Source organism: Drosophila ficusphila, unplaced genomic scaffold, assembly GCF_018152265.1.
Source record: "Drosophila ficusphila isolate 14025-0441.05 unplaced genomic scaffold, ASM1815226v1 contig_791, whole genome shotgun sequence".
Taxonomy (NCBI): domain Eukaryota; kingdom Metazoa; phylum Arthropoda; class Insecta; order Diptera; family Drosophilidae; genus Drosophila; species Drosophila ficusphila.
In genome coordinates this window covers 7,713,636-7,725,231 of record NW_025064737.1, presented here as the reverse complement: position 1 = coordinate 7,725,231, position 11,596 = coordinate 7,713,636, and the positions used below count along the sequence as shown (strand labels likewise).

The window sequence follows — 11,596 nt, the reverse complement described above, 5'->3', positions numbered from 1 at the left end:
GTCTCACCCCTACATGATTAGTAGGTGAAATATATATATATATTGTTTTAAGCCGTTGCTTCCCAACGTACTAAAGGATTGACAGCTAATTGTAGGCAATGTGGGAACTGTTGAATAATGTTTAACTTGGTTTGAAAAATAAACATTACGCATCGACTAACATCGATATGAACGTAAGCATCCAAAAACATCGCCAAAAAATGCATCGATGTTTTGTTACAACACTATCGAATTTTTTTCACCTCTATATGTTAAGCAACAGTGCTCTGTTAATTATTGGAAAGTTTTTTAATGGAACAATTTTAATTAAATTACAATAGTTGTTTACACCCTGAGGTTGTTGGACCCCCCAAAAACTCTTGTAATACGTGGGGATACCAGGAAACGAGCTCCACAACGCGAATATTGAAAGTAAAGGCTCTGACAAAGAACACAAAGGCCAGCGAGTGCAAAAACCCGTTTTTGTGCATCCGATAAAAGGGGCGTCTATATCTCTGCTGATCCGGAGCCCCTGGCATTGCCACTATGATGGTTGAGTCCGACGGAACCGCCGACGCCACCCGCCGCTTGAACGTTAAGAAGCAAACCCTGGACGATGCGTACGCGGTGCCCGCCAACTTCCTGGAGATCGACGTGGTCAATCCGCTGACTACCATGGCGGCGGGCAAGAAGCGCTACACGGACTACGAGGTCCGCATGCGGGTGAGTGATCTTCGTTCTGGAGGAGTACCTTCCAAACTGTACCGAAAATTCATTGATAATTGCCAGAATTCATGCCCTCACACATACGTGTTACTTTGTCTTGCTTGGTGTTTGTGTGTGTGTGCGGGTGATACGCCTATAAAGCGAACCGGCGATAAACATTAGTCACAAGTGCAGAGCACTGATTCGAGGCTTGAGTCACGGAAACCCGGCATGCGGGATCCCTACTCTAAATTGTTTCCTAACTCTTACCCCTACCTTTTGTTGTGTTCCCATTAAGTTTAACAAGCATTATTGCATTCCAGACCAATCTGCCCGTCTTCAAGGTGAAGGAATCCAGCGTGAGACGGCGCTACAGCGACTTTGAATGGCTGCGGAACGAACTGGAACGGGATAGCAAGGTACGATAACCAGAAGAACTTCCGTTTTCACTTTTACTGGGCTAAAAATGGTTTCCACCTAGGTTTGCTGCTATTTTTTGCACCAGCGAGTGCACATATCTCTAGATTGCAAGATATCGGTCAAAGTCACAAGGTTTTAAGATATCATATTAATCAGAAAGTCGATTTCTTTATTTACTTGGTATACAAAGGGATATTATTCAAGTTCAGGGCTTTGTACTCCACTTATCAGTGTCTAAAAATCTCTCGAGAGTTGTAAGAAAATGCTTTGCGGCTTTCAAAGTTCTGCAGGGATTTCGCTATGCCGTCGCCTTTGAAAGTCTAATTTCTCACAGTACTTAAAGTCATTCAGAAGATTTCCATATTGGCTAAAGCAATTCGTAGCTTTTGCTTAACAAACATATATCAATTATAAACTTAAATAAATTATGACTTGATTAAATGTCTGCCTATTATTATAAGTATAGAACGATTATTACATATTATGGTGCAATAATAGTTTAATATCTATAAATAGTGACCTAAATAGTCACAATTGCCAAGAGCGAATTAAGCACCAGCTGAGCTTGTGAAGACTGAAGATTAATTTACGCATAAACAAAGTTTAATCAAATATTTGTCCCCGCAGATTGTGGTGCCGCCACTTCCGGGGAAAGCCTGGAAGCGCCAAATGCCCTTCCGCGGCGACGAGGGCATCTTTGACGAGAGCTTCATTGAGGAGCGACGCAAGGGATTGGAGGCCTTTATCAACAAGATAGCTGGACATCCACTGGCGCAGAACGAGCGCTGCCTGCACATGTTCCTGCAGGAGAACATCATCGACAAGAACTACGTGCCCGGCAAGATTCGCAACACATAAACAGCAGAGCCCGAAGCCATCGAAACCCCTAAATACATAGCAATGCAATGAAGCAAAAACTCGAACGAACAAACCCGCTACGAAAACTTTAGGGTAGCCGTGTGAATGTGTGTGCTTGGAAAGATCGAAAAGGGAAGAGCAGTGGAGCCAAGGAGCGATAGTGGAGTAGAAGGGATCTGTTTATTATGCGATGCGATATGAGACGGAAGTGCTGCTGCTCAGTTAATGTTGAGCCCCTCTCACCCCACGGGGGACTAGTTAAAACCAGCATTGGGAATTTTTAATGCTAAATTCAAGTTTATATGGTATACATAACAATATACATACATATATATTATATACAATACAGATATTTACGAATAGTGTACATAAGAAATGCCTACCAAGCCCCTCGCTAAATGAGTCTCGAAAGTAGGAGCTGTTCCTCCCTCAGTTTCCTTTCCCAATTCTCAGTTTCTTCGTTTTGACCCATTGCAGCGGTAATAAAGCAGCAAATGAAATAAGGGAGCTATCCTAACCCCGGAATCCGATCCCTTGTATGTGTATGCAAATTATTGAATATTTTGAAAAAGTTTAGTGAATAATATTGTACTTCGAATCAAATTAAAATAATTCAAAAATAAGCGGCTGGAATATTTTACTTCGTTATACCTTAAACATGGATTTTCACAATTCAGTTTTAGGATTTTTTAAGATAAACTGCTTTTAAATAATGTCTACGAAGCTAAGTTTATTTGTAGATGTTTTAGATGCGTTCCTTATGATTTCGAGAAAAGGTATTTTTGTAAAAATTTCTCCAAGCAACTTTATAATAATCCATTCTAAAAGCAAAGCGAGAGATGCTTATATATATTTTAGAAGGCTTTCAAACTTTTTTTTGTGCCTTTCAGCGTTCAGCGCAGAAGACGGAGCGGCTATAATATATATAGTCTTAATATAATTTATTTGAACAAAACTTTAACGTTATATTCGTTATATTTCTATTCAAATTAAAAAAAAACCGCCAACTCTTCTTCCTTACCCGCGATTTCGAAGTGTTCCACAAGACTGGCGTTTATCAGCACTGACTCCCCCTTTCCGCGGGCGTTGTCCAACACCGGCGAAGTGTCAGCGATTTTTTATCGGAGTTGGTTTTTTTGTTTTTATTTATTTTTGGCATGGACTCGGCGGAATCTCCCACCAAAACGCAGGCCGGCGAGGATGAGAACTACAGTCTTCTGTGCCAGGCGCACGAGGAGTTCAACAAGTGAGTGGGAACCTCGTATAAGCCCCTGGGGGATTGCACGCGTAACCGCTTTTCCTGCTCCTCCTCCGGCTTTTAGCTCGGAGTTCGACCGCTGCCTGGAGCTGCTGCAAGAGCTGGAGACGCGCGGCGAGAGCAGTGGTCCCATCCTGCGGCACAACCGGGCGGTGGTTAGCTACCACAAGACCGGTTGCACCCAGCACTCCGTCCTACTAAAGGAACTGGAGGCCCTTACCGTCGATGCGGATGCTCCGGGAGAGGCGTCCGGCGGACTGAGCCTCAAGCAGGGAGCCGCTGCTGCAACGGTCGCCCGCTATAACCGGGCGGTCATCTATTACCACCGTCACATGTTCGGCACGGCACTAGAAAAGCTGGCGCCTCTTGTGGCCCGCCTAGAGGCACTGGAGAAGTCCATGGCGGCGCTGGTGGCTGCGTTGCAACTCCAACTACTTTTGGCCACCAACCAGCTCAACCGTGCCGAGGCCTTTCTGGATTATTTGCAGTACAAACTCAATTTGGTGGCCACTGCGCCCAGCAGCAATCCCAACGAGGATCCAGCTGCTGCGGCCACAGCTTCTCCGCCGACTCCAACGTCCAATTTGGTGGTGACCTCGCCTGGCGGAGCAACTGTAGAGGGAACGGTGTCCGGGCTGGGCGGAAGTCTTCAGCTTTTGCAGCTAATTACACTCGTTCTTAATCGAAAGCCGGTGGTCATCCAAGAAGATGGAACGCCAGAGTATGCTGCGCTTAAGGCGCAGCAGTACTACATTATGAAGGACTTCCAGATGGCCGCCAAGCAGCTGATGCGCATCAACAACGAGTGCACCAATGCTGGGTATGTTCTTTATTTTTGATAAATATTTATAAATCGAGCTAATTTTGTTACGTAACTGTGCAGCACTGTGACTCCCCAGCTGAGCACTTGCATCGCCAACAACATGGGCGTGATCCACTTAAGAGTGCGCCACTATGCCATCGCTGCCCAGTTCTTCCAGAACGCGCTCAACTTTGACCAGCAGCTGGCACGGAATCTGCGCCAGAGCTCTCTGCAAACTATGAGTTCTGCACACTCCTGCGAGATTCTCTACAACCTGGGCGTGGCCATGCTGCATCTGCGCCGTCCCAAGGAGGCCTTTCAGTGCTTTCTGGTACCCGTCAAACAGTTCCACAGCAATCCGCGTCTCTGGCTACGAATGTCCGAGGCCTGCATTATGGAACATGAGGCGGTAAGTAAATATATGCTAAAAAAGATAAAAAAGTATTCCCTTTAAAACAAAAATGTATATTAATACCACCAAATCCATAACCTTACGGTCTTATCTAAATTTACTTTTTACAGAAACTGGTGGAAGAGGAACGTCAATCGAAGTCGGAAACTGGCACCAGTTCCTCATCAAAGCCATATGCGTGAGTATTTGTTGATTTAAACAAATATCTTTCATTAAATATCTGAAAATTTTAGTCCCCAGTCCGCTGGAGTGCCAGAACCCACACTGGAGTTTGCCGCCCTATGCCTACGCAGTGCTTTGACCCTCACACAGCACTACAAGACCAGGTTTCACATGGTGGCGGTCTCTTCAGAAGATGTGGAGGCACCCGAACCAAAGGATCCAACTCAGGAGTCTTGGCGACATCCGCAAGACAATAACTTTTGCAATCCCTCCAAGCCAGTCAGTCTGGAGTCGTTGGAGAACATGCAGGCCTCTATTTATGCGGCGCACAGCTTCGTCTCACTGCGACTGGGCGACCACGTGACCGCTCTGGAAATGGCGGAGCAGCTGTTGGCCTGCGAACGTCTCTCCGATGCACACAAGTATTATAATTATCCTGTTAATGTCGGTGAAGTTTGCTTATCAAATTGTAATCCTACAGATTGCTGGGTCACATGTACGCTGGCGAAGCGCTGATGCTGATGGACAAGGCAGCCGAAGCACGCGATCATTTAGATCCTACTTCTGTGGGCACACTAAACGCATTCGATTTTGAGACGCGTGATTGGCAACTGAAGTCGGTTGACGCGGCCCAGAACGTGGTGCGTTACAATCTGGCCGTGGCCATGGTCCTCCAAAATGACCTGACACAAGCAAAGTCACTTCTGGCCAACTTAAACCACTCGCTGGTCAGCGGCAAGGCGAAGGCTTTGCGGCGCTTCATAGACCTTAAGATCAGCCCCGTTCCTGGCGGGACGCCCAGTTAGATAACAAATTTTGTAAATAATTAGACGGAATGGAAATACGAGAATAAAAAAAAGCGAAGTGTAAATACAGACAAGTCCTTGATCGACGTAGAAGCCGAGCAAGAGTTATGGTTTTTTTTTTTCAAAAGGACTAGTTAAGAGCACAACCCCCAAAAAATTTTAATTCTTTTATCGATTTATTTAAACAGAGATGGATATTTTTTCAAATCACATGGATTTTCAGCATGGTATAATCATCAAACCGTTTATCCAAATTTGTATACAGCTTGCACATATTAACTGAAATTGAATTGAAAATTGTTTTATAACTGTTAAGAAATAATTATTGTATCTAGATGTTTTTTTTGCAGTTCCTTTTAATTCAGATATGTAAATTATTTTCCCTTTAATATCATTTCTAGCGTTCTTTTCTGTAGTTATCCTATACACTTCCGTTTAATCCTCTTACGAAAAAAGAAACCATAATCTTATATGTGTTCGACGCTGCATGGTAAAACAGTTTTTCACTTAATTTCTCTTTAAAATATTACTCAGCCGATTTTCCCCTGTATACTCATTTTTAACGTCATGTTAAGGTCAAATTTTGGAATTTTGTTTTGGATCTTTATTGCGTCGTTTTTGCTAGACTATAGCTTTTTCTTAATCTGAAATTAATTTTGGGTTTTCAAACTTTACGGGGAATTCAGATGATTATCGCTTCAAAACGAGGACGTGTTGAAGGGCTACAAGCGATCCACCCGACTATCCGTAAAATAAAGTTCGTCCGATGTCAACCATCACATATTTTATGGGTGGGAACACATTAACTTGCTTTCATTTCGATAACTAAGAGAACACAAACTTAATTTGTATGGTAATAGAAATTTTTCGGATTAGTTGTGCCATTTCTTCAATGGGGCCATGACTGAAAAAGTTATTTTTCATCGAGATGCTGCGGACACTGTTTCTTATCCATTTCTTCTGGTTAATCATCTGCATCGTTTTACCAAAGGTAAGAAGGCTGTACAAAAAAAGTCGAACTTATTTTAATTAAGATTAAAGGCACTTGCTGACTTTCAAAACTTCCCGGAGAAACCACCAGATCCCGTTGTGCAGTCAAATTATATGGTAAGTTGATAAAAGTTTTTTAAATGAGCTTATTTCAAATGCGGCTTTGTAAAGGATGAATCCGTAGTTCCACCCGAGTTTCGGACTGGGGTCATGGCCTGGGCGAGTTCGTGAAAGCTAAATAAAGGAATATTCTATACATTACGACAAGATGAACAATGTGGTTCTAGACTACCATAAATACAATGATTGGATAACTAATAAAAAAAAAGTTATCAATGATTTCGAAAGCGCAAACAACTGACTAATGGGCAGTTTTTATAACGTTAGGCATAACGTTAACATTTATTAGAATTTTAAAGGGATGTAGAAGTTGATTATCCACTCCATAATGTGCATCCGTTAACGCCTGACATGTTTTCTAGAGGACTTGTCCGCCAGTAATAAGGATATCTAGAAATGTGCAATGTTTGTGTACATCTTAATTATTTTAAAGAAATAGGTTTTTTATCTAATTGTTTTTTGCAGTTGTACATATTATATATAACTCAGATAAGTGAATTCATTTTCCTTAACAACATAACTACCGTTCTTTTCTGTTATTTCCTTTTCTCCGTTAAATCCTCTTATGGAAAAAAAACCGTTATCTTGTATGTACGTTGTAAGGGAAAACTATTTTTTTTGTATAATAATGTTCAGGGCTAACAGAGTTATGTTCTTAAAAACGTAAAAATATGTATGGATTTATGGACGAAAAAATAGAGAAATATGGACGAAATATGGACGAAAAAGTTAACAAATATGGAAAAAAGTGGATAAATATCGACGAAAAAAGGGATAAATATAGGTATAAAAATGGATAAACGTAGACGATTATATCGATCATATTAACTTTTTATGACAATGAACAATTAGAAATCGCTACAAACAAAAGTGCGCCGTTTGTCTCAAAGATCATTGCAGAACAATATGACATGTTGTGTCAGATTAGTAAAAACAAAACTACGGCGTTTGTCACTCAATATGTGTTTATAATATAAATTTATAATATAAGCATATTATGATGAAAATGAACGCTCAATTGTTACATTCGATGATACATATTTTGATTGATTAACGACGCAACGATGTTTTGTTTTTTTTGTTTAAGGCAAACGACAGAAATTTCATAATATTTGAGCCAAACATATCTTTCTATAGGTTTTCAGACACTTAAATGCTCAAAATATGGATTTATTCAAGTGATTGTGTAAAATATGGATTTATAAGAAAAAAGGCGAAAATATGGAAATAAATATTTTTTTATTTAAAAACATAACTCTGTTAGCCCTGATAATGTTACTCATCTGATTTCCCTCGGAATATTCTCATTCTCAACGTCATATAAAGTAAGTACAAATATTCGGAATTTCTTCTGCTTCTTGCATCTATCCGTAACATTGCAAATAAATACGTCACCAGACGATGCTCTTGTTTTTGTAGTTAAAAATCATTATCGATTTAAAATAAGGACGTGTCGAAGGGCTACATACATACGAGTTAGTTAGTCGGATGTCGCCAATACAAATATTTTATAGTTATGGGAACGAGTTAAATGGTTTTTATTTCAATAGCTAAGAGAACTCAATTTTAATATGCATGGCAATGATAATTTTTCGCATTAGTTGTACCCTTGCTTCAATGGTGCCATGACTAAAAAAGTTATTTCTCATCGAGATGCTGCGGACACTGTTTCTTATCCATTTCTTCTGGTTAATCTACTGCCACGTTTTATCAAAGGTAAGGAGGTTGTATAAAAAGTTAAACTAAGTCTTACGATGTTATAAGGCACTTGCTGACGTGGCAGACGTTTTGAAAAACCCAGAAAACCTCCTCGACCCGTCAAAACTTATGGTAAGTCGCGATGAAGTTTTATTAAAGATGGATATTTTATACCGCGCTTTTTAAAGAATGGTTCCATAGTGCCACCTCTGACTGATTTGTTAACCGCGGTGAGTTTGTGAATAATAACCAACGGAGAATTGGTCGATCATCCTATCCTCTAGGACAAGATCATAGCCAGTTTTGGGTACAAGGCGGAGGAGTACAGTGTGGATACCGAGGACAATGAACGTTTTACACTGAAGTTATTCCGCATCCCGGCATTAAAGAAGCACTGTAAGGAAAGGCCTGAAAAGCCGGTAGTGCTATTCAATCACGGGATGACCGGCTCGGCGGACTCGTGGCTGATTATGGGACCCAAGAACGGATTGCCCTACTTGTCGTCCGATGCCTGCAACGATGTTTGGCTGACCAACTGCCGCGGAACACGTTACTCCAAGGAGCGGAACCCAAAAATTCCTGATTTGCACAAATACTGGGACTTCAGCTGGCACGAAATCGGAATAGAGGACCTCCCCGTCATAATTGACTACATCCTTGATAAGACAAATCACAGCGCTCTGCACTTTGTGGGCTATTCCCAGGGCGCCACAACGCTGATGGTGTTGCTCAGCATGCGACCAGAGTACAATGAGAAGATCAAGACCGCCCAACTGCTGGCTCCTACTGTCTTCATGCGCCAATCCCTCAATCTGATTTACAAGCCCTTGAGTCCCATACTTAAATTAATGCCCGACCGTGAGCTTCTGCCCACTCTCAAAGATCTGCACAACTTCCTTACTAACCTGTGCAGAAGGAACAGTTTAAAGAAAGTCTGCAAGACCTGGTTCCTTTTATCCAGCGGACGAGTGTCGAGACACATGGACAGAGTAAGTGAACACATTCATAATTCCCCGAAATAAAGTAAAAATCGTAGCTTTGAAAATTACCGATTTAAAAGGGGTTTGAAAAGGGGTATAACTTTGACCTTTATTTACAGTCAGTTATCCCATTGTTGCTTGCCACTCATCCGGTTGGAATTTCAACGAGGCAGCAGAAACACTACTTCCAGCTCAAGTACTCAGGGAGGTTCCAACAATACGACTTTGGCTCCTGGGAGAACAAACTACGATACAACAAACCATCTCCACCGATATATCCCCTGCAAAATGTCCGCCCGTGTTCGCCCATTCACTTGTACTACAGCAAGGATGACTATACCGTTTCCCCAAAGGACATCTACACACTAGTTAAAAATCTGCGCCATACGGTGGTGGAACATCGTATAACAATGCCCTGGTTTGACCACGCGGACTTTTTATTCTCAATTACCGCTAATATGATGGTCAACGTTCCGGTAATAGGTGTTATTACCAAATATGAGCTTTCCAACAAAAAATGCCAGTCTTAAGATATTTAATAGTTATGGGAACAAATTAAATGCTTTTAATTTCAGTAGCTTAAAGAACGCAATTTTAATATGCAAGGCAATGGTAATTTTTCGCATTAGTTGTACCCCTGCTTCAATGGTGCCATGACTAAAAAAAGTTATTTCTCATCGAGATGCTGCGGACACTGTTTCTTATCCATTTATTCTGGTTAATCTACTGCCACGTTTTATCAAAGGTAAGGAGGTTGTATAAAAAGTTAAACTAAGTCTTACGATGTTATAAGGCACTTGCTGAAGTGCCAGACGTTTTGAAAAACCCAGAAGACCTCGTCGAACCTTCAAAACTTATGGTAAGTCGCGATGAAGGTTCATTAAGGATGCGTATTTCATATAGAGCTTTATAAAGAATGGTTCCGTAGTGCCACCTCTGACTGATTTGTTAACCGCGGTGAGTTTGTGAATAATAACCAATGGAGAATTGGTCGATCATCCTTTCCTCTAGGACAAGATCATAGCCAGTTTTGGGTACAAGGCGGAGGAGCACAGTGTAGATACCGAGGACAATGAACGTTTTACACTGAAGTTATTCCGCATCCCGGCATTAAAGACGCGTTGTAGGCATAGGCCTAAAAAGCCGGTAGTGCTTTTCAATCACGGGATGACCGGATCGGCGGACTCGTGGCTGATTATGGGACCCAAGAATGGATTGCCCTACTTGTTGTCCGATGTCTGCAACGATGTTTGGCTGGCCAACTGCCGCGGAACACGTTACTCCAAGGAGCGGAACCCAAAAATTCCTGATTTGCACAAATACTGGGACTTCAGCTGGCACGAAATCGGAATGGAGGACCTCCCCGTCATAATTGACTACATCCTTGATAAGACAAATCACAGCGCTCTGCACTTTGTGGGCTATTCCCAGGGCGCCACAACGCTGATGGTGTTGCTCAGCATGCGACCAGAGTACAATGAGAAGATCAAGACCGCCCAACTGCTGGCTCCTACTGTCTTCATGCGCCAATCCCTCAATCTGATTTACAAGCCCTTGAGTCCCATACTTAAATTAATGCCCGACCGTGAGCTTCTGCCCACTCTCAAAGATCTGCACAACTTCCTTACTAACCTGTGCAGAAGGAACAGTTTAAAGAAAGTCTGCAAGACCTGGTTCCTTTTATCCAGCGGACGAGTGTCGAGACACATGGACAGAGTAAGTGAACACATTCATAATTCCCCGAAATAAAGTAAAAATCGTAGCTTTGAAAATTACCGATTTAAAAGGGGTTTTAAATGATAAGGAGATCATCAATAACCTCTCGACCTGTATAACTTTGACCTTTATTTACAGTCAGTTATCCCGTTGTTGCTTGCCACTCATCCCGTTGGAATTTCAACAAGGCAGCAGAAACACTACTTCCAGCTCAAGTACTCAGGGAGGTTCCAACAATACGACTTTGGCTCCTCGGAGAACAAAATACGATACAACAAACCATCTCCACCGATTTATCCCCTGCAAAATGTCCGCCCGTGTTCGCCCATTCAGCTGTACTACAGCAAGGATGACGAAACCGTTTCCCCAAAGGACATTTACACACTAATAAACAATTTGCGCCATACGGTGGTGGAACATCTTATAACAGTCCGCATGTTTGACCACGCGGACTTTCTATTCTCGATTACAGCTAATATGATAGTTAACGTTCCGGTAATTGGTGTTATTACCAAATATGAGCTTTCCAACAAAAAATGCCAGTCTTAAGATATTTAATAGTTATGGGAACAAATTAAATGCTTCTAATTTCAATAGCTAAGAGAACGCAATTTTAATATGCAAGGCAATGGTAATTTTTCGGATTAGTTGTACACTTTCTTCAATGGGGCATGACTAAAACAAGGTTAT

The 11,596-nt window shown here is 41.8% G+C and overlaps 4 protein-coding genes across 4 annotated transcripts; all 4 read left to right on the top strand.

Annotated features, from left to right (window-relative positions):
• Positions 1–235: 235 nt before the first annotated feature.
• Positions 236–2,585, top strand: LOC108088076 (sorting nexin-12). The gene is made up of 3 exons (XM_017185727.2): positions 236–702; positions 1,008–1,103; positions 1,732–2,585. The coding sequence occupies exons 1-3, from the start codon at positions 526–528 to the stop codon at positions 1,960–1,962; spliced, it is 504 nt and encodes a 167-aa protein (XP_017041216.1). The 5' UTR covers positions 236–525; the 3' UTR covers positions 1,963–2,585.
• A 448-nt stretch (positions 2,586–3,033) lies between these two features.
• Positions 3,034–5,500, top strand: LOC108088067 (CCR4-NOT transcription complex subunit 10). The gene is made up of 6 exons (XM_017185711.2): positions 3,034–3,208; positions 3,285–4,040; positions 4,104–4,431; positions 4,545–4,612; positions 4,668–5,018; positions 5,078–5,500. The coding sequence occupies exons 1-6, from the start codon at positions 3,120–3,122 to the stop codon at positions 5,400–5,402; spliced, it is 1,917 nt and encodes a 638-aa protein (XP_017041200.1). The 5' UTR covers positions 3,034–3,119; the 3' UTR covers positions 5,403–5,500.
• Positions 5,501–8,155: 2,655 nt separating this feature from the next.
• On the top strand, positions 8,156–9,767 carry LOC108087909 (lipase 3-like). The gene is made up of 5 exons (XM_017185492.1): positions 8,156–8,228; positions 8,277–8,342; positions 8,399–8,440; positions 8,495–9,199; positions 9,310–9,767. The coding sequence occupies exons 1-5, from the start codon at positions 8,166–8,168 to the stop codon at positions 9,718–9,720; spliced, it is 1,287 nt and encodes a 428-aa protein (XP_017040981.1). The 5' UTR covers positions 8,156–8,165; the 3' UTR covers positions 9,721–9,767.
• A 59-nt stretch (positions 9,768–9,826) lies between these two features.
• LOC108087912 (lipase 3-like) lies at positions 9,827–11,507 on the top strand. The gene is made up of 5 exons (XM_017185497.2): positions 9,827–9,935; positions 9,984–10,049; positions 10,106–10,147; positions 10,202–10,906; positions 11,045–11,507. The coding sequence occupies exons 1-5, from the start codon at positions 9,873–9,875 to the stop codon at positions 11,453–11,455; spliced, it is 1,287 nt and encodes a 428-aa protein (XP_017040986.1). The 5' UTR covers positions 9,827–9,872; the 3' UTR covers positions 11,456–11,507.
• Positions 11,508–11,596: the final 89 nt, after the last annotated feature.